The sequence below is a fragment of the Pogoniulus pusillus genome, chromosome 4 (genome assembly GCF_015220805.1).
Source record: "Pogoniulus pusillus isolate bPogPus1 chromosome 4, bPogPus1.pri, whole genome shotgun sequence".
Lineage (NCBI taxonomy): Eukaryota > Metazoa > Chordata > Aves > Piciformes > Lybiidae > Pogoniulus > Pogoniulus pusillus.
The window spans coordinates 17688897-17716544 of NC_087267.1; the positions used below are offsets into that span (position 1 = coordinate 17688897).

Genomic DNA, 27648 nt, shown 5'->3' on the forward strand with positions numbered 1-27648 from the left:
ATCTGAGGAAGAAGTTCTTCAGTGTGAGGCTGGTGAGACTCTGTCTGCCTAGGGAGGCTGTGGCTGCCTCCTTCCTGGGAATGTTGAAGGCCAGGTTGTATGAGGCCTTGAGCATTCAAGTCTAGTTGAGAGGTGTTTCTGCCTGTGGCCTCCCTCAGCCTATCCTCATAGCAGAGCTGTCCCAGATCTTGGATCATCTTTGTGGCCCACCCTGGAGTCACTCCAACAGCTCTGCGTCATCCTTATGATGGGGACACCAGAAGTGTATGCAGTATTCAGGACAGAGTCTCAGCAGAGCAGAGTAATCCTCTCTCTATTATGTTGTGAATCTTCACACTTGAAGAATTGTGAGTTTCTAGCTGCTGCATCTATGGCCGACTCAGGCTGTCTGAGTAAGATTGTCTTTCTGCTGTTCCCAGGAGTGGAGAACCTGAAAGGAAATCAGTCCTCTTAGAAAAGGAGTGATGTATTATTGGAGTGATGCTGGAATTGCCTTGAGTTGCCATCTGGCCTGGTGACACTTCTAGTATTTTCCTGGTTTAATTCTACATACTCCAGTAGAAAGCAGTGCATACAGTGAAGGTGCTTGTGCCTTGGGGATGTACCTAACTGAGGCAGTCCAAAGAGATTGCCTTTGTTTTTTTAAACTTTGGGGTTTTTTCAATCGTTGAGCTTCCTCCTGTTAGTTCTGATCTGCATCAGATCTGACAGACTGGAGGTGAAAAGGATTAGTTGGTCTGAAGGCTGTCCACATCGTGATAAGCTAGGGAAGTACTTGCTGCACTGTGTGTGTCTGCCAGTTAGAGGCAGTGAGAACTCCAAGAGGATGCTTCATAACTACTGCAAATAAAGAGAAGTAGCAGCTTGCCATTTGCTTAACCTTGTTTGGGCTGAATTCAGTCAGTGGAAAACATCTGGGACTGATTCCCCTTTGGTGTGGAGTTTTCAGTAATGTGAGTGTCCAACTGGTGCACCTTCGACATTAAAATACTTGGCTCAAAAATCTTCTGCAATGTTGTTATCTTTTGGGAGGAAAAGAGGAAATGGCAGTTATGTCCTCAGGAGCAAACATTTGCAGTGTTCTCTATAGGCTGATTTTGTGTAGCTGTTGTATGAAATCTATTGAGCAGGGTCAGTACATTTCCAAGTGAAAGACTTCTTGCTCATATTGGCTAAAACTGCCTCAAATTCTGAACTCTCTGATTTTGCTTTACAACAACTGATGAAAGTTTGACCTTGACAGTTAGTTTTATTTTATTTTCCCTGAAATTCTTAATATTTCTTGAAGAATTGGGATGTTGGACTTCTATAGTGAGCTACTGATACTGAACAGGCTTTCCAGTTGCCTGTTCTGTTCAATAAAGATATCACCCAACTGGACAGGGATAATGAATAAACTGCTAACCATTGTTAAAAAGCCACTCAGTGGGAGAGAGATGGACAAAAAGCTTCTGCATTTAAACAATGTTTGGTGGGACTGGTACCTTATTTCTTTACAAGGGAAGGTGGCAGAATTGGAATATCTCCTCTTTTTCAATGTGAACCCTGTGCACTTGCAAAAGAACATCTCTATTTAAATGAACCCCTTTGGAAACCATAATCGTAGAATCATAGAATCAACCAGGTTGGAAGAGACCTCCAAGATCATCCAGTCCAACCTAGCACCCAGCCCTAGCCAGTCAACTAGACCATGGCACTAAGTGCTTTATCCAGTCTTTTCTTGAGCACCTCCAGGGACGGTGATTCCACCACCTCCCTGGGCAGCCCATTCCAATGCCAATCACTCTCTCTGCCAACAACTTCCTCCTAACATCCAGCCTATACCTACCCCTGGCACAATTTGAGACTGTGTCCCCTTGTTCTATTGCTGGTTGCCTGGGAGAAGAGGCCATCTCCCACCTGGCTACAGTGTCCCTTCAGGTAGTTGTAGACAGTAATAAGATCACCCCTGAGCCTCCTCTTCTCCAGGCTGCACACCCCCAGCTCCCTCAGCCTCTCCTCATAGGGTTTGTGTTCCAGGCCTTTCACCAGCTTTGTTGCCCTTCTCTGGACATGCTCCAGCACCTCAACATAAGTGAGGACATGTGCCTGTAGGAAAAGCTCTTCCTTGTCAATGCACTGTAGAGAAAGTTGTAGTCACTTGGCAATACTTCCTTTGGGAATTCCTGTGGGGCGAGGAGGTGGAGGTTGATGAATTGCTGTGGACATCCCTTATTTCCTATTGTGCCTTCTCTTGGGGAGTTCTGCATTTCCTTCCCTGCTGATATGGGTAAGACTCCTCTATGGCACTCCTCTGTCTTTTATTATGAAACAGTAGAGATGTAAGCAGTGCTGCCTCCCACAGCAGAAAAATACCTAACTTGGAAATAGAAAGCAACACTGGTGGGTTTCTAAAATATGTTGTTATTTTGATGCATTCATACTAAGCATCTTCCAGTAGCCTGCAATTCACTATCAAGGAAAAACAAACCAACAGAAACCAAGAAACAAAGAACTCCTGAGTTTCCTCCTTTTTCTTTCTTGCTGTGGTCTGTAACCCATGGTCTCACCACCAAGAGAATTGTGTGTAGTTGGCATAGGCTTAGAAAAACTCCTGTGTAAAAGGAAAATATTTAATTTTTCATATTTGACTAAGGTGAACTATGGGGAGAGCATCTGTAACACAATTCTGACAGCTTATCCCAGCGGTTCCAGCTTGCACACAACCTGGTCCTGAATCTGCCTCCCAGGGCTGTAAAGTGCCACTGTGATCTGCCCCCTTGGCTCCACTTGTGTGCTTTTTGGTATTATATTGTGCTGACTTCTCAGAACTTGACTCCAGTGTGCAAAAAAGTCTTGAGCAGCATAATGCCAGTATTTGTTGCTCGTGGCTTGTTCATTCTGTTTTTAATGGAGTGAATCAGACCATGGAAATAGGATACTCTAGACCTGGTTGTACTAACTCAATTAAGATCCATTTCAAGTCAGCTTGACCTAAGTCTATCCTAGATGAGTTTGTGCTGAGTGAGCCATCATGAAACAAGCATGTGCTGGCATCCCTAGATGGAAGTCTACAAGTTTCTTTTGCTGTTTATTTGAAGGGCTCAGGCTGGCTGCTATTTCTGTAACCTTGTACAAGAGAGGGCAAGCAGGCACTGGGTTTTAGTGTACACAGGGACCTAGGAGCTTGAAGTTTACAGGGATGAATTCAGTTACCCTGATAAGCAGAAAGTATGTGCAAGCTGGCCTTAGGATAACAGTGTCACTGTTAAATGGGGACTTGCATTTTGTTGCTGGAGAAATGGTATTTCTGGAAGTTGTGTGGTAGCACTGCTTCTAATAAGGTAAAATTGCATTTATGAAACAGTAGAGCCCTGTCATGTGTCATATGGATGACATCAATTTTAACTGACAGATCTACTTGAAGATCACAGTATCACCAAGGCTGGAAGAGACCTCACAGATCATCAAGTCCAACCCTTTACCACAGAGCTCAAGGCCAGACCATGGCACCAAGTGCCACGTCCAATCCTGCCTTGAACAGCCCCAGGGACGGCGACTCCACCACCTCCCCGGGCAGCCCATTCCAGTGCCCAATGACTCTCTCAGTGAAGAACTTTCTCCTCACTTCCAGCCTAAATCTCCCCTGGCGCAGCCTGAGGCTGTGTCCTCTCGTTCTGGCGCTGGCTGCCTGAGAGAAGAGAGCAACCTCCTCCTGGCTACAACCTCCCCTCAGGTAGTTGTAGACAGCAATAAGGTCTCCCCTGAGCCTCCTCCTCTCCAGGCTAAGATAGTGATGGCTTTTGCAGGATATTATTATGTTAAAGATCTTGGGTCTTAATGCTTTGAGGTTGCAATAAGAGTCTTCACATTATTCTCTCCAAAGAAGTAATTTGCCTTTTGGGCTATGCCTTTGTCATTCCCACAACCAGATCACAAGGTACTGACCTTTGCATCCAGCAGTCTCAGTGCCTGGAGCTATCTCTCAGTTCTCTGTCTTTGTGGGCTTTGTTGCACATCAGAGAGGAACACACTTTTCTCCATGGAGATGTGTTTTATAGGTGGAGTGGGTCGGTCTAAGTGAGAAGTGCAAGGTGTGCTCGGGAGTGAGCTCCCTCTCCACCGAAGCACCTGCGTGCAGGAGGAGGGAAAGCCGAGATGCTGGGGCGAGCTGTCTCTCGTTAATCTGTCAGTGTGCTCACTCTCACTGCTGTTCTGCAAGCATAATCGTGCCTGCTGCCAGGGGAGAATCAAGGTCACCCTAAGCCTCAAGAGCTACAGGACACACTCAGATGAATTTCCATGATGTCAGAGGCTTGCAGCCTCTGACTGAGGGCAGGTGTCAGCTTAGAGTTAAATCTCAGTTCCAAATGCTCCCTTGTATTAGAAACTTCTGGCTGCTGTAAGGAGTTGTGATGGTTTGGGTGTCCCCTGCTCCCCCCCTCCACTTTAGAAATCACCCAGACTAGTCTCAGTCTGCTCTGGGAATATGAATGAAGCTATTTATTTACAGCTAGCACAATATACAAGCAGATATTTACAGTAGATACAGTTATAGACAGAAATAGACAAGGTAAAAGGTAAGACAGAAGCACAACTCCCCTCCCAGAAACCTGAGTCCCCAGGAGGGGCTCTCAACCACCCCTGCACCTTCCCCCTGCCCCTCTCAACCTTACCCCAGTCCTAAAGAAGAACAGAGGTTCAGCCAAGAGGTTAAGAAGCAAAGGTGAGTGGAAGGTGAGGTTAGGGAGCTGCAGCTCAGTCAGCAGCCCAAGGCAGAGTGAGACAAAATGGCAAGAGTGTTATCTAATGTTTTCCTTTCTTCTTCAGCAAGACTCTGAGGGAAGCAGACATCACTGTTGTGTTCCTTTCACAGCCTATAATCTAGTTCTTCTCACCAAAACATTCTAGCTAGCTTCAAACTAGCACAGGAGTGTAGAGTACTAACTAGGCTGAGTCTTCCAAAGCTAGGATTTGGAGGCTCAAAAAAATAAAGGATTAAAGTTGTACTTATTTGTAGCAGCAAAATCTCAGCATCTTCTTTGTAATGAAAAGAAATCCAAGAGGAACCTTAAAAGCAGTTCCTTATGTAAATCCTGAGCGAGCAGGATGAGAAAGTGGGAAGGTAGCATGGTGACTAATGGCACATACTGAGCCAGCTCTGAAGGACATGGCTGAAGACCCTAGGAATTTAAATAAAGTATGATCAGTTCATCTGCAACATTTCTGGGAAGATAACTACTAAGGAGGAGGATCTGTGCTCATAAGGTGTTCAGATTCTGTGATCTGAAGATCTGTCAGTCAAACTTTTTCTAGCACTGGGTAAAAATAATAATAATAATAATAATAATGACTGTTTTTAAGACCTTGGAGCTCATCTACTCCAACCTCTCCACCAGAGGCAGGGACACCTCTCAATTAGACTCAGCTCTTCAAGGTGTCCTCTAACCTGGCCTTCAACACCCTCAGGCAGAAGGCAGCCACAACCTCCCTGGGCAGCCTGTCCCAGAGTCCCAGCACCCTCACACTGAAGAACTTCTTCCTCAGATCCAGTCTAACCCTGCTCTCCCTCATCTTCAAACCGTTGCCCTTTGCCCTGTATCTAGGCGCTCTCATGAGAATCATAGAATCATAGAATCGGAATCATAGAATCAAGCAGGTTGGAAGAGACCTCCAAGATCATCCAGTCCAACCTAGCACCCAGCCCTATCCAGTCAACTAGACCATGGCACTAAGTGCCTCATCCACATGACACTTTGTTCCTAAGAATAATTTGCCTACATAAAGGAGCATCACAGAATGGTTTGAGTTGGAAGGGACCTTAAAGATGATCTAGTTCCAACTCCCTTCCATGGGCAGGGACACCTTCCACTAGACCAGGCTGCTCAAGGGCCAAGCCCACTTAGCTTTGAATGCTCCCAGGGTTGGAGCCTTCATCACTTCTTTAGGCAACCTGTTCCAGTGCATCACCACCTTTGTGGCAAAGAACTTCTTCCTAATGTCTAACTTAAATTGAGCTTCTTCCATTTTGAAGCCAATCATCCTGTCACTCCATGCCTTTGCCAAATTCCCTCTCAAGTGATCCTGTGAGCATCTTTGAATTCTGCAAGGCAACCAAAAGGTCTTCCCAGAGCCCCTCTGAAGCCATTTTGAAGCCAAGCACCCTTGGTCCTGTCACTCCATGCCTTTGCCAAATTCCCTCTCAAGTGATCCTGCGAGCCCCTTCAAATTCTGCAAGGCAACCAAAAGTCTTCCCAGAACCTTCCCTTCTCCAGGTAGATGACCACATTCTTATGGGTCACTTCCCACCTGGGATATTCCATCAATGCTATCATTATTTCAAACAAAGCTCAGCGTGTTGTGTTAGCCCAGAGAAGTCCCTCTGCAGCCTTCCTGGAGGATCCTGCCGTGGCTTTTCAAAGAGTAGTCAGAGTAAGATGCTCTCAGAAAGAAGGACTGGAAAGAAATACAGAATTGTATTTGAAAAGAAAGATACAGGAAAAGAATCAGAGCATCTACAGGATATACATAGCACCCTCCTTAAACCTTCCCCCAACCCAAAACTAACCCACAATTGCCAAAGCTCCTCTCCTTCTGCCCCAGGGCCTCTGCCACATGTAGGATCAAATGAGGCCTCCAGACAGGCCCACTCTTTACATGTTTACCTGGATTAAATAGGTCCTACCAGAGACAGCAGGCAGGAGGGGAGAGGAAAGGAGGATGACTTAGCTTGGCTTCCAGCTTATTCAATCTCATCATTCTCCTGTCTCTTCATAATAATATTGCACTTCCCTGGGCCCACCTCCTGGACTCCTCTAGTCCCTAGAATATTTTTAGCTCTGTAGTTCCCAAACCTACAACAGATCCCTTCAGCTGTTGGAAGGCAGCTCTAAGGTCCCTTTCATCACAGCTTTTACCACAGCACAACGACCAGACACTGAAAATTAATTCACTTGCTCAGATTGAATTGACCAAGGAAAATCCTCCCTTAACGTAATGCTTTTGAAAGGGTCTGTGCTGAGTGCAGAGGAAATCACAGCTCCCTATCTGAGCAGATACGAGTGGCACCAGCCTGCATACTCCTCTACTATGCTTCATTAATCTCCAGCTCTCTCCTGACAGGTCCTATCTGTGCATGAGGAGGTACTTAGAGCTCAGTGTGCAGTTGGTGCCTGGCCACTTTTCTCAGGCTATCAACAATCATGCCTGTCACTTAATGCCAAACACTGCACAGCTTCAGGGGATGCTTGCTCAATCCACAAGATACTTCATACAAATTGTTTAGCTCAATATTCTAAGCCAATGTGTTCCCTTTGGAGTTGATTTTGTGCTGAATGGACTTTTTATTGGGTAGCTGCTGTAGGAAATTTTTGGTGGTTGGTTAGTTGTTGCTGTTTTGTGTTTTCTGTAGATATGTTGCATCTTTCTTGTTTGCTTGGTCTTAGAGCATGTTCAGGCAATTGGGTAGATAACAGCATCTTCAAATGCATTCCAAAGTGTCTTTCATTTTTCTTTCTTTGTATCCAGAGCTGTGTGGGCAGCAGGGCAAGAGAGGGCATTCTACCACTTAACTCTGCTCTGCTGAGACCTCAGCTCCAATTCTGCCTTCAGGTCTGGCATCCCCAGCTTAGGAAGGACATAGAGCTGGTGGAGTGAGGCCACAAAGATGATCCAAGGAGTGGAGCACCTCTGCTCTGAGGACAGGATGAGGGAGCTGGGGTTGCTCAGCCTGGAGGAGAGAAAACTCTGGGAGGACCTTAGAGCTGCCTTCCAGTACCTGCAGGGATCCTCTAGGAAGGCTGCAGAGGGACTTTTCCTGAGGGTGTTTAGAGACAGGACAAGGGGGAATGGTTTGAAGCTGAGGGGGAGCAGGGTTAGACTGGATCTGAGGAAGAAGTTCTTCAGTGTGAGGGTGTTGAGACTCTGGAACAGGCTGCCCAGGGAGGCTGTGGCTGCCTTCTGCCTGAGGGTGTTGAAGGCCAGGTTAGATGAGGCCTTGATCAGCCAAGCCTCCTTGAGAGGTGTCCCTGCCCATGGTGAAGAGATTGGAGTAGATAAGCACTGAGGTCCCTTCCAACCTGAGCTATTTTATGAAGTTTTCCAACAGTACCTGCCTGTGTGAGTTTGAATTCTGTGTTGGTATTCATCTGTGTTTCCATGTTGTCCCACTGTGTGTGCAGTCGGTGCCTGGGTTCTGTGGGGTGCAGATCAGCATGTGAGTCAGCCTGCAGGCTTTTCCTAACAGCATGTGTGAGAAATCAAGGCACTACTGGTGCATGTGGAGTGCTCATTGTTTATATCAAATATACAGCAAAGCAGATATTGAAGTTTACCTACAACACCTGTAGCTGAACCTGTGACTAAGTGCAGCAGCAGTGCATGGCACTTGTGGTGTGTACTTAGCAGCCAAAGCCAATTCATTCTCTTCTGTCAGTTGCCCTGTTCAGATGCTTTTGTGTTTCTGTTCTATTATCAACCCAGTGTTTCACTGATTTGTGGTCTGGTGCTTCGGATCTCCTGGGAGCAAAATCAAATCGAAGGAGAATGTAGAAGAAGTGCAGTATCACCTCTCTTTTTAATGACAGGAAATTTAGAGTCTCATCAGTAGGTGAATGGTGTGGTGTTAAATATTCTGTGTTTTCAACTCATTGCTTCTAATTGTTTATGCTCAGAGAACATTCCCTGTTTTCTAACTGAATAGGTGCAACTTCTTCAGTAGTAGAATGCACAAAGGAAGGATGCTTTCCCTTTCCTAATTTCTTCCCTTCCTTGCTACTCTGCAACAGCAAAAATCAAGCACTTGTTCTCATAAAGTCAGATTGGGAAAAGGCAAGCTTATTAAAATAAATACAGAGAGGGAAGATAGTTGTGGCCTGAGCTGCAGCTGCTGAAAACATCTCATATCTAGTAGCTAGACCTTGCAACTTCAAGTTTTACTTCTGGCAAGCATCACTGCTATGTGCTGTATGTATTTTAAGGGTCCAGATTTCCTCAGAATGAAAGCATTATCATTAATTACTTAGGTACTCAGCTTATGGCTTCTTGGCATTAAAAACATATTATCCCTTTTTGTGTGTGTTTTGGGGAATTATGATTTATGACTCCACACAGCTAAGTGAGTTCTGGGAGTTCACTTGCAGAGGGAGAGACTAGGCTTAAGAAGCTGGCAGAACTCTGTGCCCGATATTGGAACCATGGCTTTAAGATGCTGTGCAATACCTGAAGCAAGGGGAAGGACTTATGTAAGTCATGTCCTAACCTGTTGTGGCTTCTTTTTGTTTGTTTTGTACAGTAAAGGGACATTTAGAAGAGGTCACCCAAGAAATGTCCCGGAAGAACAGCTTTGCTGGTGATGTTGACCTGGTACCAGAAGAGTCACCACTGCCACCTGTATCTGACATGGCACAGTAAGTGGAATAACACTTTTGGTAATTGAGAATTGCTCATTAATGGTGAGGGACAGCTGTCACTGAATAAGAGTAGTACTTCTGGAGTGTCTGCACTTGAAGCTATGAAGAGTTTGGTTTTGTTGAACTGTGTGTTAATATTCTCCAAAGTGCAAGTTTGGTTTCAAGTTGAAGGGAATCAATCAGAGGTATGGAAAGAGAAACACTGTTGTCCCATGGGTGGCTCAGAGTTTTGGTGCCTTTGCTCTGCTTTGGAAGGCAGCTGATGCTCCTGGGATTGAGTTGTACAGATTGATTCAGGATTCTACAGATCCTAAACCTGTCTGAGCTGTAAGACTCTCCTGATACGAAAAATTCTAAACTGATAGATCCATGGGTGCTAGATGTGCTTAGCATGCTTTGTGTTGTCTCTCAGCAGAAGTACTAGCAGGTAAGTCTTCGTGTCCACTTTGCTTGCTGCAGCGTGTGAGCTGTCCAAACCAGCATGACTTTTGCTTTGCACTTACTCCTGTGCTTCCTCCACTAGTGTGCCTTGGAATTTGTGATGGGAATTACCTAGTTTTTCTTGTCATGAGTTTCACTTAGATTCTACTTGTTTGCCTTGCTAGAACAAACAATTCATCTGTTTGTTCAGGTAGATATTGATCCATGCTCTGGACTTCCTTACCAGTTAGATTCCCCATCCCTCATCCTCTGCTTTTGAGTGAACTACCTCATGGAAAATAGTTTTATCTCCTTTAGGAATAAGATACATTTGATAAGTATGTGATGGTTGGGGAGTTTGGGTGTCAGTTAATGGCAATGTCCTACCATGATGACAGCTTCACATGGAGCACTTCATGAAGTTAAGCTTGATGTTGTTGAGCTGCCAAAAGGCAAAACTTTCCTTGTCTTCAACAAGTCTATGAGTTATAAAATCAGTTCCCCAGCGTACCTTTGTTTCAAAGGTAGGAGTTGGGCACTGTTTGAACTTTGCAAGCTGATGTGTTGATGGTTAACCATGAAATGTCAGGTCTGCAGCTTTCAGGTTTTGAGAGGGTTTTAGTCTGTAAATGTGAACAGTGGATTCTGAAATGTTCTGTGCTGGGCAGGTGATAAGAGAGATGTTTGTTGGCAATAACTTTCACTGTTGGACATGTTCTCTTCAAAACTTCCTTTCTGTGTGGTAACTGGAGTGGCTGCTCCACTTCCCATCTCATGCTGTTTGGAAACTGGTGGTGCTATGGTTTAAGAACACATCTGGAGTGAAAGCAAGCCACCTCAGTGGGCTGCAGCACTGCCCAGTGATTGATACATCCATCACTGCATTTCTGATCCTTGTCAGCTGAGGAGAAGATATGCTGTCCTAGTAGCAAATGTGAGCTATCAGTCATTCCAAAACCAAATGACAAACTTGGTTTACCAGATCACATTACAAGCTCAAAACCAAACTCAGCGTAAGAGAGCTTGCTGTAGAAGTGGAGCTGCTTTGGATCCTTTGGATAGTTGGGTTGATGTTTGCTAGTAGTAATCTGAGAAAAAATATGTCCAAAAAGCAGTCTCCTGAAGTAGGGAACAGAGACATCATCTTCAGTACGTAGAGTTGTGTGGCTCTCTGAAGTTCTTCCTGCATTTCTCTAGCCCTCAGGGTTAAAAATCCTGTTGCAGTTGCTGCCCTGTTTGGAGCTGTTGTTTTATGCTGGCTGTTTCTGAGGTGTCCAAAGCTATGTTAAGAGATTAATCGACTCTGACATGAAATAAGTAACTGAATTTCAATCAGTTGATGAGTATTTCTGTTTTGAGAAAGAAATACTTCAACCACCTTGTTGTGTGACTTGATTTACCCATCCAGTGGTTCCAGTTCTCTGCCAGACAGTAAGAAGATAGCTCAAGCAGTGCACAGAGAGACTGCAAAAGAAGATTGTCTCTGTTTCAAAACCCATCAAAACACAAGGATAGTGTTTGTCTCCTTACAGCACGTTAGCTTGATCCCTAGAGTTAGTGCCATGTATGGTAGCTATCTAAATGAAATTACACTGCAGGAAAGGTCTAAATGTTGAGAACTACTTCTAGAACTGGAGTATAAACTCATTTTTATCACTTTGCTCTTTGTTGTGGAGTTTAGCATTTTCTTTGTATCACATCATTTCCTTTTTTAATATTGAGGTGGAAGATGTAAAATCAAACAGCTTGAAGATGGTTTCATCATCCAACTTGATCCAACATAATGCATAGTGCTACTTCTTTCTCCATGATGTTATGTCCTTACCTCCTGCTTTATGCACACAAATGTTCAGGCAGAAGACTTGAATGATGCCTACTTGTGAATAGAATACGTGGCACATTCCTCTATCTGTACCAGCTATTTACTGATGGGAGAGACAAGAGATTGCTCCAAATGGCACTGCTTAAACAAGGCTGGGATTTCCCTTTTTATTTTTGTTGGTGAAGTTTTGTGTCCTCTCCATTGTTGTCAGGGCTCTTTGCCTGATGCAGCCTGTCATGTGTGTCACAAGGTCTCTGAGGAAGTGAGCTGATGCTGTTGAGGTCTGTAAAATGAGTAACCTCTAAGCTTGCTGATTCTTCATCTGTGTCCCTAAGGAACAAAAATAGAACCTCTCCAAATGTGCAGGAATTTGGGAAGTGTCAGAAGGAAGAAGGAAGGAGAAATGCACATCAGCATGAGAGCAAGCACGCACCTCTGGGAGGTTGTGAGTCTTCTTCCCAGACCCACCATTTAAGGCCAGCCATGGACAGTAACTGGCTCAGAGCAGAAGCTATGGTTGTGCTTTATCTCTTGCTAGATGGTATGGCCTTTGTGGGTGGATACATGCTTTGATTGACAAGCAAGGATGTGAAGATCCTTGAATGTGTCCAGAGGAGGACAGCAAAGCTGGTGAAAAGGATAGAAATCACATGCTGTGTGGAGAGACAGAGGACCAAAGTCTGTGGAGAAGACAGACTCCACAGTCTGGAGTTTGGAGAAGAGAAGGCTGAGAGGTGATCTCCTTGCTTGCTACAGCTTCCTGAGGAGATGAAGTGGAGAGGGAGGTGCTGATCTCTTCTTTCTGGCATCCAGTGATATGACATGTGGGAGTGGTTCAGAGCTGTGTCAGGGGAGATCTAGGATTGACAGGGGAAGCATTTCTTTACTGTGAGGACCAAACACTGCGACAGGCTTCCTAGAGCAGTGATCAATGCCATAGGCCTGTCATTGTTCAAGAGGAACTGGAACAAGTGCCTTTAACATGGTTTAACATGGTCAATACTGAAGTGGTCAGGCACTTGGACTGATAGTTGTAGGCCCCTTCCATCTGAAATAGTCTCTTCAGCTCGAAGTCCTGTAGATTTGTGCTAACGTGCTCTCAAAGAGTAAGAAGCAATCACATTGCCACTTGTTCATCTCTACAGATAGTGTTTGGCTCTTCCTGGATTCTTTGTGGCTGCACTGGAGCTTTACAAGGGTAAAGGAGACCACTGAACATAACTCTGAGCCTTAATGTGTTTTTTATCTCCAGCTAGTCCTACTGTTACACAGATTGTGATGACAACAGCCCTTAACCATGAACGTGTTTTGTGCTGTCACCACCAGAGTTAACTTGTGAGCAGGAAAGAGAATCTGGCCAATATTCATTCTCTAGAGAACAATTCTACCAACCTGCTCCCAGAGAGCACAGGCTCAGGAAAAGCATGCACAGGCCAGCTTCACAGACAGCCTTCCTGTTTTTGTTTTTCAGAGTGCTGTGGTTTAAAGCTGTGGTGCTTAAAGTTCTTTACATGGTGAGGAAAAGCAAAAGTTAGAAATTCTGTATGTCAGTGTGGTTAGGCAGCTGTGGTTGAGTCTGCACTTTAGAGCTCACCAAGGTCACCTAAAGGTAAATGTCAGGTGATCTCTAAGCAGAGAGCAGTATGATGCTGCAGCTCAGCAGCCATCATGTCAAATCTCTCATGGAGGTGAGAGCCACATGCAGTGACCATCCTCAGTGGTGACTACTGCAAGCTGAACAGCTGGAGCAATAATTCCTCAGCTGGAGCAGGCTGCTAGGGAAGTGATAGCTACACCTGTTCCCCGCAGGGAACCCAGCTGCATGACTCTTCATGGACTGAGAGCAAGACCAACAGTTGCTCTGCTTTTTGAGACCCTGTCCACCACAGAATAAAATCATATTAAGGAACTGTGCTTAGAAAGTATTTGTGTTCATCTGCTGCATCCCTATGGACTCACCTGCATCATGTAGCTGTGGAAATGGCTCACTATTGCAGTTTGGGTGCTTAAAATGGTATCATAGGAACACAGATCTGAACGTGACAGCACATACAGTATGGGAAGCAGTGTTTTGATTATAGGAGTGAGATCACCTCTGTAAAGTGATCAGCAGAACAACTCCATGTTAGCGTGTGTTGATTGCACATGCAAAGGAAGTGGACTGTAGCTCATTACCGTAAGCTGTGTAAGAACCCTCAAGAGGGGAGAGAATAGATAGGAGGTAAGGCAGTGGTTGCATGGCTACAAAAACTCAAGGCCTGCAATGTAGCACTCCCTTCTAGCAGGGGAAACTGACTCTGAGAGTGAGTGTGACTGAGTGCCTTGCTCTGTGCCATCACTGCTGCCTCGCAAATTGAACTGCAATGAGAAATAGAGTGTCCTGTGGGGACTGAGGCTTAATGCAGCAGAGAGGTGATTGTGGTCTGCTGGTGTCTGTGCTTGCTTTGAGCTGCCTGGAAGAATAAAGCACTAGAGCTGCTCCCCTCTGCAGCAGAACTGGGGTCTGCAGAGACTGGGGAGGAGAACACAGCTGCTGCTCACTGGAATGGAAAAGCTGCTAGGAATCCATACAAGCATGGTTAAAGGAAGATGCTTCATCATTAATCCTGGCATCTGGCTTCTCTCCTTGAACAGAAGGATAGGATCAGTGCTCAGTTTTCTTTTTTTTCCTGTTGAAAGTAGTTGGCATTGGCAGGTATGAGATGGGACTGGTTTCCTCCACCACCCACTAACACAAAGTTTGTACAGAGTGAGTGGAACAAACTGTGAAATGATTGCTAGGTCTGAAAGCTTACATGAGATGTGCTTGAACAAAATGCTGCTCTCTGTTCCTTTTGAAGTTGTTATTGGAACACACTTGTCAGGAGCAGCACTGGTCAGGTCATGCCTTGACTACTGTGTCCAGTTCTGGGCTCCTTATTTCAAGAGAGATGTTGAGATACTGGAATGCATCCAGAGAAGGGTGAAAAAGCTGGTGAGAGGCCTGCAATACAGCCCTGTGAGGAGATGTTGAGGGAGCTGGAGCTGTGCAACCTGGAGAAGAGGAGGCTCAGAGCAGACTTCATTGCTGTCTACAACTTCCTGAAGGGAGGCTGTAGCCAGGTGGGGATTGGTCTCTTCTTCCATGCAATCAGCAACAGAACAAGGGGACACAGTCTCAAATTGTGCCAGGGAAGGTCTAGGCTGGATGTCAGGAGGAAGTTCTTCCTAGAGCGAGTGATTGGCATTGGAATGGGCTGCTCAAGGAGGTGGTGGAGTCATCATCCCTGGAGGTGTTCAAGAAAAGCCTGTATGGGGCACTTAGTGCCATGGTCTGGTTGATTGGACAGGGCTGGGTGATAAATTGGACTGAATGATCGTGGAGGTCTCTTCCTCATTGATTCTATTCTACTTGAGAAAGGGGATGTTAAATCTGTCAGCTTTATTTCATCCTTTTGGTTGCAAATGGCAGTGAAGGTTTTAGCAGGGACCTAGGAATATTTGCTATGTTGCTCTTCTTTGGTTCTGCTGGAATATCCAATGATGTGCAGCTCTTGACACAAATCATATTTTCAATACTCCATTTTTGGCCTATTTGTGCAAACACCACTTATCTTTCTGTATTTATCATTTCCTTCTATAGCTTCTTTCTTTTAATACTGCTAAAGAAACAGTGCACCTGATCAGCAAATCTACCACATGAAAAATCATAGATCTACTACTTAAAGAGTAATCTTATGTAGGATGATTGGATATACTTAAACCTCATTAATAACAGTTACTGCTAAGATTGCTAAGTATTTGAAGGGGATTTTAAGAAGGCTGCTGAGAGACTGTTTCCAAAGGTCTGCAGGGACAGGATGAGGGACAATGGTTTGAAATGAGAGAAGAGCAAATTTATATTGGATGCTTGGAACAAATTCTGCACAATGAAGGTGCTGGAACACTGCAAGAGGTTGCTCCAAGAGGTAGTTGAGGCCCCATCCCTGGACATCTTCAAGGTGAGGCTGAACAAGGCTCTGAGCAACCTGCTCTATTGGAGCATGTTCCTGCTGACTGCAGGGGGGGCTGAACTTGTTGACTTTTGGAGGTCCCTTCCCATTCAAACCATTGAATGGTTCTGTGAAAAGGTCTCTTTTCAGCATCCGAAATATTTTTTATTCCCACACAATATGAGAGCTAGGCTGATGTCGGCACAAATTGGTGCTGTTCTGTAGTAAACTTTTGAAAGGTTTTGACACAACTGCTGAGGCTCTTCAGAGGTTGAGTCTGGAGTCTAACAGCTGAGATGTTTTATTCTCTAAGTGAGAACGTTTGGCCAGCGGGGGGCACTGCACCATCACACACTGAGGGACAGGAATTCCCCCTTGCAAGCCTTCCAAATCCAATTTGTCATTTCAACGAATTTATCGACTTAATTTATAGGCATCTGAATTTCGCCAATGTTAATCTGGCAAGCTGCCACACAAAGGAAAAAAATACCTCGTGTGCCAGGCCATCAGCTTAATGAGAAACTTACCCAAGCCCTTGGCACTGGGGGTGTACTTTGTCTGCTGAAATGTGGGCTACTGAAACAGCCTTCTGAAGCCTGGCAAAATGGGACTAAGTGCATGCAAGCCTCTGTGCAACACTGCTTCAAGTCTGCTGCAAGAGCCTGAATTTAAAGTTTGTTATGGAAACAGGAGCTTCTGTGAACGTGTGACATCCCATACAGTGTTTTAGTAATGACCATCCTAATTTCACAGATTTTTAGAGCAGGGATCAAGTTTTTTTTATGAAGGGAATGAGACACCTCTGGGATGTATGGCTGGAAATATCTGTCTTGTGTAAGAAATGGTTCACAAAGAACGTCTCTTTTCATGTCGAAGTAAAGATTCATTTCTGGCTTTGTTTTACTCAGGAATAGTTATTGATCTCAGTATCACAGAATAGCAGGACTTTAGAGCTTGGAAGGGACCTCTAGAGATCATCGAGTCCAACCTCCCTGCTGAGGCAGGAGTCAGTTTACTGCTTGCCCTGCAGAGGGACTCGAGAAACTCTTTTCTGCTGAAGCAGAAGGCACAATACGGAGCAAACAGAACCAATGCAAAGAAAATAATGGAATGGTTTTAAGTTGGAGGGAACCTCAAAGATCATCTGGTTCCAACTCTCCTGCCATAGGCAGGGACACCTCCCACTAAACCAGGTTACTTAAGGTTTTTAATTGCAAAGAGGCTTTTTAGAATATTTACTCACAGATTAGTATCTCTGGCTTCCCAGGGCTGCACTGTAGTTCCAGACAGTACCCACAGCACGTGGAGGGAGCTGTCAGTGGTGTAATAAAAGTGGAAGCTTTTGGAGTTTCCCCAGGGCTCTGGCAGGGTGGTGGGGCTGGCAGAGTCACTGGTCTGGTCTTTGTTCCTTCTCAGGAGGACGGTGTCCTCCCAGGGCTCCAGCCTTGGCACAGAGGTTTGCAGGTGTGCAGGCAAAGATGATGTCCTGCTGCTCTCCCACCATGCAGACTGTGGTAAGTTCTCTCAGGCAAACATGTGGCTCTCCTGGTCTCACCCCTTTTGGGTAAATCCCTTCTGCACAGTCCAGGCTGTCATTACCTGCTGGCAGGGTTTTCACACTAAGGTTTACCAATTCAGGCAATGAGTCTTGCCTGCGGTGTGAAGGATGCTTCATGCCTCTCCCTGGTAAACTGAGTAGCAAGATGAGAATGAAATGGAAGCAACTCTTTCATTTGTCATTGATAAAAGGTGCAAAGAGCTAGACCAGAGTCCTAGTCTTCAGCACTGGCACGTTTTGCCTGTATGCATGAGGATGGAATTAGTGAAGGGTGCAATAATTTCATAAAGGCTTTGTTTGGGCCTCGTTAACTCATTGAGGTTTGCAGTTATAACGCACATAGTTGTTTCCATCAAGCTCCATCCACCTAGTGATGAATGCCTTAATGTGTATCAGTGATGGAAGTCTGAAAGGTGTCACAATGAGGAATGTTCTCTGCTGCAGATGACACTACAACCCTGCTTAACAGATCACTCACAAAACAGAGGGCCAAGCTCGGTACTCCTTTTCCTGCAGAAAAATAAAAGATGTTGGAAAATTCTGACTGCAGCACATGGAGAAGTGTGGCTCTGTCCTTCACCGTGGCATAGGGAAAGATAAACCAGTGTATGTTTTCTTTTAACCTTGTTCTTTAAGATCCATTCCAACCTCAGTCATTCTATGGTTTTGTGGTCTTGTGGTTTTGCAATCATTTCAAGTTCCTAATTCTTCTTATGTGAAACTAAATTCGGTGTTCCTGAATTATGCACATACCTGTGCTAGTACCAGGTGCTTCACTCTATTCCTTGTGTCCCTCTATGTGAAGTAGGAGGCAAATGAAAAGCACTGTGATTGGACTTTGTCTGCAGACAGATCAGTGCTGATGTGGTCCAGCTCTGTCCACAAGCCATGTCACGCTGTCTGTTGGATCTTGATAGCAAGCAACAGAAAACATAAAGTGGGAAGGGCATGTGCTGGTTGTCCTTCCTTCTGCAGCTGCTTCCTTGGGCTGCTCTTCTGGCAGTAAGGCAGCCCATCTACCAGGTGGCAGGCTCTTTGTGGTGGTGCCTACAGTGATAGGACAAATAACAACGGGTACAAGCTAGAACACAAGAGGTTCTACCTCAATACGAGGAGACACTTCTTCATGGTGGAGGTGACAGAATCCTGGAGCAGGCTGCCCAGAGAGGTCTCCACTGGAGACTTTCCAAACCCACCTGGATGTGTTCCTGTGTGACTTCCTCTGGGTGATCCTGCTCTGGTAGAGGGGCTGGCCTGGATGAGCTCTGGAGGTCTCTTCCCCCTACCATTCTGTAATTCTGTGATGTTAGACTGGAGATGGGAGTTATTGGAGCTGCTTCTGTTATATAGGCATGGAGTTGAGGCTATCGCAGTATTATCAGGGTTGGAAGAGACCTCACAGATCATCAAGTCCAACCCTTTACCACAGAGCTCAAGGCTAGACCATGGCACCAAGTGCCACGTCCAATCCTGCCTTGAACAGCTCCAGGGACGGCGACTCCACCACCTCCCCGGGCAGCCCATTCCAGTGTCCAATGACTCTCTCAGTGAAGAACTTTCTCCTCACCTCCAGCCTAAATCTCCCCTGGCACAGCCTGAGGCTGTGTCCTCTTGTTCTGGTGCTGGCCACCTGAGAGAAGAGAGCAACCTCCCCCTGGCCACAACCACCCTTCAGGTAGTTGTAGACAGCAATAAGGTCTCCCCTGAGCCTCCTCTTCTCCAGGCTGAACAACCCCAGCTCCCTCAGCCTCTCCTCATAGGGCTGTGCTCAAGGCCTCTCACCAGCCTCGTCGCCCTTCTCTGGACACGCTCAAGCATCTCAATGTCCCTCCTAAACTGGGGAGCCCAGAACTGAACACAGTACTCAAGGTGTGGTCTAACCAGTGCAGAGTACAGGGGCAGAATGACCTCCCTGCTCCTGCTGACCACACCATTCCTGATGCAGGCCAGGATGCCACTGGCTCTCTTGGCCACCTGGGCACACTGCTGGCTCATGTTCAGGCGGGTATCAATCAGTACCCCCAGATCCCTCTCTGTCTGGCTGCTCTCCAGCCACTCCAACCCCAGCCTGCATCTCTGCATGGGGTTGTTGTGGCCAAAGTGCAGCACCCTGCACTTGGAGCTATTGAATGCCATCCCATTGGCCTCTGCCCATCTGTCCAGGTGGTCAAGGTCCCGCTGCAGAGCCCTTCTGCCCTCCAACCCAGCCATATCTGCCCCCAGCTTGGTGTCATCTGCAAACTTGTTGATGACTGACTCCATGCCCTCATCCAGATCATCTATGAAGATGTTAAAGAGGATGGGACCCAGCAGTGATCCCTGAGGGACACCACTAGTGACAGCCGCCAGCTGGATGTGGCACCATTCACCACCACTCTCTGGGTCCGGCCCTCCAGCCAGTTCCTAACCCAGCACAGAGTGTTGCCATCCAAGCCATGGGCTGACAGCTTAGCCAGCAGTTTGCTGTGGGGGACAGTGTCAAAGGCCTTGCTGAAGTCCAGATAGAGCACATCCACAGGCCTCCCCACATCCACCAAGCGGGTCACCTGATCATAGAAGGAGATCAGGTTGGAGAGGCAGGATCTGCCCCTCCTAAACCCATGCTGGCTGGACCTGAGCCCTTTGCCATCCCTCAGGTGCGCTCTTATCACCCCCAAGAGAACCTGCTCCATCAGTTTCCCTGGCACTGAGGTCAGGCTGACAGGTCTGTAGTTCCCAGGTTCCTCCATCCGACCCTTCTTGTGGATGGGGACCACATTGGCCATTTTCCAGTCTCCTGGGACCTCTCCGGTGAGCCAGGACTGCTGGAAAATGATGGAGAGAGGCTTGGCTATGGATCACTTACACCACCTTCAAACCCCACTTCTTTTATAAATGTTTGAATTCAAAATGTCCTATTGGCTTTTTAGAAATGCATTTCAAAGAAAAATCTTGTGAGGAAAAATAAGTTTTTTACTAAGAGAAATTTGCTGTATACATCTCTACGTCATTGTGCATTGAAATCCAAAACTGTTTTCATCCTCTGGGTGAGTAGGCTGAGCCCAGCTGCAGGAGAGATACACTGCAGATTTTTCTCCTATTGCATTTTCTCCCAATGAAACCAAACTTATTTTGCAACAAGCAGACATCTTCATCTAATAAAACTATCTCTTGTACAACAAGAGTGCTCACAACAACAACCAAAAGAAGAGCAGTAATTGGAGAGATGATTTAATGGGTGTTAATGATTATTTTCTAGGGTACTTCTACCTAATTGGAGAAATGTGTTGTGGGCCTGCTATGGCAGAGGTTCAGAGGTTTATAGAATGGGTTAGGTTGAAAGGGAATTTGAAGTCGTCCAGTTCCAACTCACTACCACAGGCGGGGACAGCTTCCTCTAGACCAAATTGCTCAGGGCCTCATCCAGCCTGGCCTTAAACACCTCCAGGGAGGGAGCATCCAGAACTTCCCTGGACAACCTGTTCCAGTGTCTCACCACCCTCACTGTTAAAAAATTCTTCCTGATCTGCAGCCTCAATCTCCCCTCCTCAAGCTTCAATCCATTCCCTCTCATCCTATCACTACAAGTCCTTGTCAGAAGTCCCTTTCACAGTATCATCACAGTATTATCAGGGTTGGAAGAGACCTCACAGATCATCAAGTCCAACCCTTTACCACAGAGCTCAAGGCCAGACCATGGCACCAAGTGCCACGTCCAATCTTGCCTTGAACAGCTCCAGGGACGGCGACTCCACCACCTCCCCGGGCAGCCCATTCCAGTGTCCAATGACTCTCTCAGTGAAGAACTTTCTCCTCACCTCCAGCCTAAATTTCCCCTGGCGCAGCCTGAGGCTGTGTCCTCTCTCATTCTGGTGCTGGCCACCTGAGAGAAGAGAGCAACCTCCTCCTGGCTACAACCTCCCCTCAGGTAGTTGTAGACAGTAATAAGATCACCCCTGAGCATCCTCTTCTCCAGGCTAAATAGGCCCAGCTCCCTCAACCTCTCCTCATAGGATTTGTGCTCCAGGCCCCTCACCAGCTTCGTTGCCCTTCTCTGGACATGTTCCAGCACCTCAACATCCTTCTTGAATTGAGGGGCCCAAAACTGGACACAGCACTCCACTCGAGGTGTGGCCTGACCAGTGTTGAGTATAGGGGCAGAATAACCTCCCTTGTCCTACTGGCCACACTGTTCCTGATGCAGGCCATGATGCCATTGGCTCTCTTGGCCACCTGGGCACACTGCTGGCTCATCTTCAACTACTATCTATCAGTACCCCCAGGTTCCTTTCCTCCTGGCTGCTCTCCAGCCACTCAGTCCCCAGCCTATAGTGCTGTTTGGGGTTGTTGTGGCCAAAGTGCAGAACCCTGCACTTGGCCTTGTTAAATCTCATCCCATTGGCCTTGCTTTTCAGGTTGGACACAGAGAAATAGATGCCAGAGAAACAGCAGTGCCAGTTTCTCGTCTGCCTTTTGATTTCTGTTTTCAGTGCACTGTCACTTAGTGAAGCACTTCCACTCTCTCTTTCACCTCCGACTCAAGCCCCTATCTCCAGGGCTGTTTTCCCCCCATCACCCAACAATGCTTTTAGATGCTATCGTTCTGTTCTCCAAAAACTTTGCCCTAATTGCTTAGCTGTTTGTTTGTATTGCTAAGACAATTTATCTCTGGTCTCTGGGTCCAAATGAAAGTATCAGACCATTAGAGTACAAAAAGCTTAGCTGTGGGCACTGGAGCTTGCAGTCGTTGCACGCTGTGTTGAGCTCTGTTCCTCTCGTTTCTCATGGCTCTTTTGCTGCTCACAGGCTGCAATGGCATTTTTCATATAAGTTACTGATGCTTATCTGCTCTGGTTTACGTTGGCTGGGCTGCCTACACCCAAGGACTGGCAAGAATGGGTTATCTTGATGGCCTTTTTGAGTCGTCTGTCTACAACTCACATAACATTAAAATATGTTTGAAAACAAAGCTTGGAGAATAACCAACACTGTTCTTGAGCTGATTTCTCTCACTGCAGCAGTTGCTGCTTGAAGGATCTCCTCCAATGTGCTCTGTGACTTGTCCCTGTAATGGAAGTTCAGTAATACAATGTAATTGGTATTTGTCTGTTTGGATACAGCTTTGCTGGAGGTTTCCACCTGTTGCTGTGCTTAACTGTTGTTATTTTTGAGACATCTAAACTGAAATGTGTGGAACTTGCAGTAGTCACCAGGCATTCCAGATAAAGAGTGCCTGAGCCCTTCCTCTATTTCTTATGCTTTCGAGGCTGTGGTTGCAGTAAATTTTGCACATCCTCATCTTAGAGTTTCATTATTTGTGGAAAGTCCTATCTAAGGTGAGCTCTAAATGAAGTACAGTTTGTGAAGCTGGCTGCCTCTGCTGCCACCCTGTGCTGCTGCTGTCAGCAAGGAAGAATTGCTTTGGGACATGAACTTTGTTTCAGCAGTAGGAATGGGCTGAGCCTGTGCTCTCTCCTGTTTTCCCTTTTTACAGCAGAGGCAGAGGAATAATGGCTGTTCCTGAGGATGGGGAATGAAATAGATGCTGCATTAGGTGGTGAGTGCAGGTCCTGCTGATTGTGGTGGTGAAGTGAACATGCCTGAATAGAGACTAGAGGCAGAGGGAACGTCACCAGTCTGGATTTAAGGAACCCTCCTGCTTTCCTAGAGCTCCCTTGCACATCTTGTTGACCACTTTAGATCTTGGTCTGGCTCATCTCAGCTTATTTTGAGACGGTTATGGATGACAGCATCTCCTTAATCCTTCTAGTTTCCCCTTCTCTTCCACATCAGATGAGAGTTGTGTGTGTGTATGTCTGGGGAAAGCCCTGGACAAGAATGTTTAGTTTTGCTTGCTCTCCTTGATATGAGATCTGATTTCTATTTCAATGATCCAGCACTGGAGTTTTATTCCTCTATCTTCAGCTTTTCCTAGGATGAATGTCTTTCATCTGGAAAAGTGCGAGAGAAGTCTCTCTCACAGGTCCCGAGGTGCAGGTGAAATTGATAGCAAGGTTTCCCCATTCCCTGCAGATTTACTCCTTTGCTACACAGAGCAGCCAGCCCTGCGTGTAGTTGGTTAAACACAGAGTTAGAGGCGTCATCAAGTAAGCAGCTCTTGAATTTCTATGCAAGAGTCTCTGCCTCTGCCTCACAGAGTTCTCTCTCTTCTATGTTATGTTACACCTTTTCAGATTCCTTTTGTTGTTTGTTTGCCTGCTTGTGAAAGCTCTTAGCCAACCTGGGTGCCTGAACCCCTGCATATTTACTTGGAGTCTAAATTTAATTTTATTGCTCATGCATAGTATTAAACCTGAGCACTAAGTCAGAATTATCCTCCTGCTTACTTTACAGCAAGGCTGTGTGTGTGATGAGTAAACACACTGTGGGTGGCCTAGGGGAAAATAAAATTTCAGTTCTTGTTCACTAGGGCAGCTTTCTTTGCCTTCAAGAGATAAACACCTAGCCATGGTTTAGTTGGTTTATTTGACATGAGGGGGGAAAAATCCCACAGATTAATTTAAAACTTGGGGGAAAAAAAGAAGTTGCTGTTTTTATAGGCACATTTGTAAGGTTTTCTGAGTCCTCTAGCACTCAAAACATGAGTCTTATTTTGGGTGTGTGGGTTGTGGGCTTTACCACAGCCTGTACCTCAGGCTATGCCCTTACCTTACCCAGTCTTTAGCTCAGGTAAGTGTTACACAATAAAATGATAGTAACTGAGAGGGAAAAATAATCATCCTGGTATCACACAGCAGCCCTCTTTTGCCATTGTAGCATTTGAGCACCACTGATGAACATCTCTCAAATCTCTGATGAGCAGAGGAATTGTGACTCCTTAATGCAGCAGCTGATAAAAAACTGGAGCTGTGACCAAGGCTATTCAGTCTTATCTTTGCCAGTTCCTCACTCAGCAAATCCTTATCTCTTTCACAAACAGCAGAGTCCTGAGCTCATTACAGAATTTGCTGTTCAAGACAATACCTTTGCTCTCACTGTTTCTTGTCTGAGGTGGCTTTTCTTCTTCTAGCACTACTTGAGCGAGGTTAATAAGTATCAAAGCCAGACAACATTTATACCTCTCCCCGAGCAAGGAACTTCTGCTTGTTCATTGGTTTCATTCTTCTTGCTTGCTAACAAAGAATCAGCATGGGATTGTCTGCCAGTTCAGGTGCATGTGTTCCCCTGGCTTGCAGAAATGTCTTCAGAATCATAAAACCATTTTGTTTGGAAAAGAGCTTTAAGATCATTGAGTCCAAGCATTATCTAACAAACTATGGGAAACGATGTGCACCACATCCCCATGTAACTTAAACATCTCCAGAGATGGTGATTCAGCCACCTTCCTGGGCACAGTAGCCACAGTCTCCTTATCTACATGTTTTTAAATGCTTTGCTTCACTGGGGGGTAAGAAAGTGAAGGAAGCAATTTGGAGCTTTTGGTTTACACTGCTAGCTCTCACTGGAGTTCTTTTATTTAAACACAGTTGGCCTGAAGTGGGGTAGCAACCAGCTGTGTTCTCTGGCAGGTGAAATCTGTAGCTGTGCTGCTGAAAACATCAATGAAAGTCTATAGGGTCAGGGAGAAACCTGAGGAGCTCCTTGATGCAGCAAATTAGATTGTGTCATTCTCAAAGTGCAGTGGAGTAACTGCTCCGTGTAGGCTCTGGACCCAAATGATGGAATGAGTTGTAAACTGTGGCATTTACACATAAGCTGTGCTGCCTGATGGTGAGCTGCAGTCCCTGAGCTGTGCTGCCCGTTGGTGAGCTACAGTCCGTGAGCTATCTGGTCGTGGATACTCTGGATGCAGGCACCGAGAGGTTTTTGCCTGTATCTGCTACCAAGATTTGACTTTAAAGAGAACTTGCTCAGCAGAGGGGTTGGAACTGCTGCACAGCAACCTGTGCAAATACAGCTTTTGTACAAATACAACCCACAAAGCCCAATTCACAAATAGGAAGCAGATTTTTGATTGTGTAGCTTCTCCTTTCATATCATTAGAGGGTATCAGTGTTGTCATCCTCAGAAACACTGCCTAAGAGATCTGTGAGCAGATGGTTTCCTATCAGGGAGATATTCTGGGAATCAAATTTCATCTTCCCTGTCTTAAACTCCACTAGTTAGTTTTGAGTAACAAACTAACAGACCTTATCTTCGTTTCCTTCAGATTCCAGACACAGAACACGGTGTTTGATCGCTGCTCAGACATGTAATGCTTACCATGTTTGTTGTAATGTTCTGTCAGCTTGCATTTTCTGCAGCTCTCATCTCTGCCTCCTGTTTTGCACATGCCATTTTGTGTGATACCTATGAAGCAAAGGGAAAGGCCATTCCTGCTTTTAACAGCAAAGGATGGGAAAAGTTATCCTGCTATGAATCATATAGAACCCTCAACATTTTTGTTACTTAAACATTTGTTTGAGGACTATTGCCATCAAGGGAGGCAATTTGACATATGCAGCAAGGCTAAGCTGTGGATAAATTTGAATTATCAATTTAAGACAAGAATGAAAGAAAACTGCCATACACTGTTCTAAAAAGAGGTTTCTCTTTGTAAGTCAAAATCAAGAGAACTTTAAACACTGATTTATTAAGGAATATTTTGGGGCTGAGGGCTGCAAGGCTTAGATGACTAAGGGTTTACTCAGACTTGTACCTATAAATAGTACCTGTGATTAACCAGAGAAGAAATTGGCATTATCTTGAGGAAGGCTCTTCTTTTTGTGTCTGTCTGTTGTTAGGCAGCAGCAGGCATTGAAACCAGTATCTCTCTGACACGAAAAAGCTTTTACTGTCTAACTGCTCCAGAGAATGCTGGTTTCCAAAAGCATCATTGTCAAAACGTGCAGGCAATGCTGTGCTGTGAGTATTTTTGGAGGGAGTAGTAAATGATGCTGGTGAGGTGTTTTCTTTTGGGGAAAAAATGTTTTCACACATTGGCAAAAATTCAAGTGAATGAAGGGATGAAGTTTGTGTTGATTTGCCAACAGAAATGACTTGTGAGCTCTGTGAACTGGAGGAGCTTGTGGCTACCTGACAAACATTGGAGTTTGGTTTTGGTTGTGTCCTCAGGGCAGAGGTGCTCCAGCCCTTGGATTGTCTTTGGAGCCTCCTCTGGACTCACTCTACCAGCTCTGTGTCCTTCTTGTGCTGGGGACAACAGAACGAGATGCAGGGTTGGAGGTGAGGTCTCAACAGAGCAGAGTCAAGGGGCAGAATCCCCTCTCTTGCTCTGCTGCCCACACTCCTCTGGATGCAGCCCAGCATAGGGCTGCCTCCTGGGCTGCCTGAGGGCACTGCTGGCTCATGAGAAGCTTCTCAGCAACCAATACCTCCAAGTCTCTTTCTTCAGAGCTGCTCTCAACCTACCCTGCACCCAGTCTGCAAACAGGGATGCCTGCTGACAAATGGCAAAACAATGTGTGTCTCATGGAGTTCAAGGAGCTTGTAGATCATATCTGAGTGTTCAGAAAGAACACTTGAGTGTTAGCCTTTCTGCCTTGGGTTTTGGCAGTAAAAATGAGCGACTCCTGGGTTTAACTAACTGTTAAGAAGTTTTGGAAAGTAGGTTTGTAGGTCATCCTCATAGATGATTCAGAAAGGAAAAGTCAATAGGATCATAGTTAGTGTAACTGTATTCACTGATGCAGCAGCAAAATCTGCCTGAAAAAAATGGGATGAGAAATTGTGTGTGGCTCTTGCATTGTTAAATAGGTGCACTGGCAATGTTCTTGCTGTGTAAATGCAATTGACCTGCCTATAGTGATTAAAATTAGAGATTGCAGCAGTACTTTGCTACTCCCTGCCTCTCCAAGGTAACGTTTTGTTCTTCGTTTTACAAGATGACTTGCAGCTGGACCACCATAGCTCTGTGAAGCTGTATTGAAGTGCAAAGAACCACGTGAGGAAGCTGCTGCTTCACACACTGTACCGTGCAGTACAGAGCAGAGCAGGCTGCTGGGGGCTGGCAGGAAGAACAAGCTATCCCTTCTCCAGGAGAAGAGTACGTTCCCTTCAAGGTTAGCTTGGGAACGTTTTGAACAGCACAGTGTGGCCCCAGTTAGAATCTAGTTCTAGGAGTGGCTATGAGAGACTGGAGTTCATGAACTTTTCCAGCTCAGTTCATGTCAGAAGCCTGGAATGCGGTGATATCATTGGGCAGTTGTGACTTCTAGAAGTAACAGTTTGTTGTTTGATCAATATCGTTTTCAGAGAGCTTTTCATCCTTCATGACACTGCCTTTGGATTTATTCAGCACAGAGAGCTCTCTAGGTGTGATTTGTAGCAATTACACATGCTAGTACATTTCCCAGAGGTATGAGCTGCTTTCTTGCTTTGCTTCTCTCCACTACTTATGGCTTTTAGTCTGAATTTTTTGAAAGATCTGGAAACAAAGGAAAAGCAAATCTGACAAAGGCCAGGAATATCACGAGTGCATAACCATCAAAACCACTTTCTGTTTATAAATGCTGCCTGTGGACAGTCCTTGAAGACATGCCCCTTATC

General features: G+C 45.7%; 1 protein-coding gene across 1 annotated transcript in view; it reads left to right on the forward strand.

Moving 5' to 3' along the window:
- The window catches only part of LOC135174753 (potassium voltage-gated channel subfamily KQT member 1-like), a 393404-nt gene that overhangs the window by 49610 nt on the left and 316146 nt on the right, over positions 1-27648 (forward strand). Inside the window, 1 exon segment of the mRNA XM_064142287.1 lies at positions 9272-9386. Coding sequence (XP_063998357.1) covers positions 9272-9386 — 115 coding nt within the window.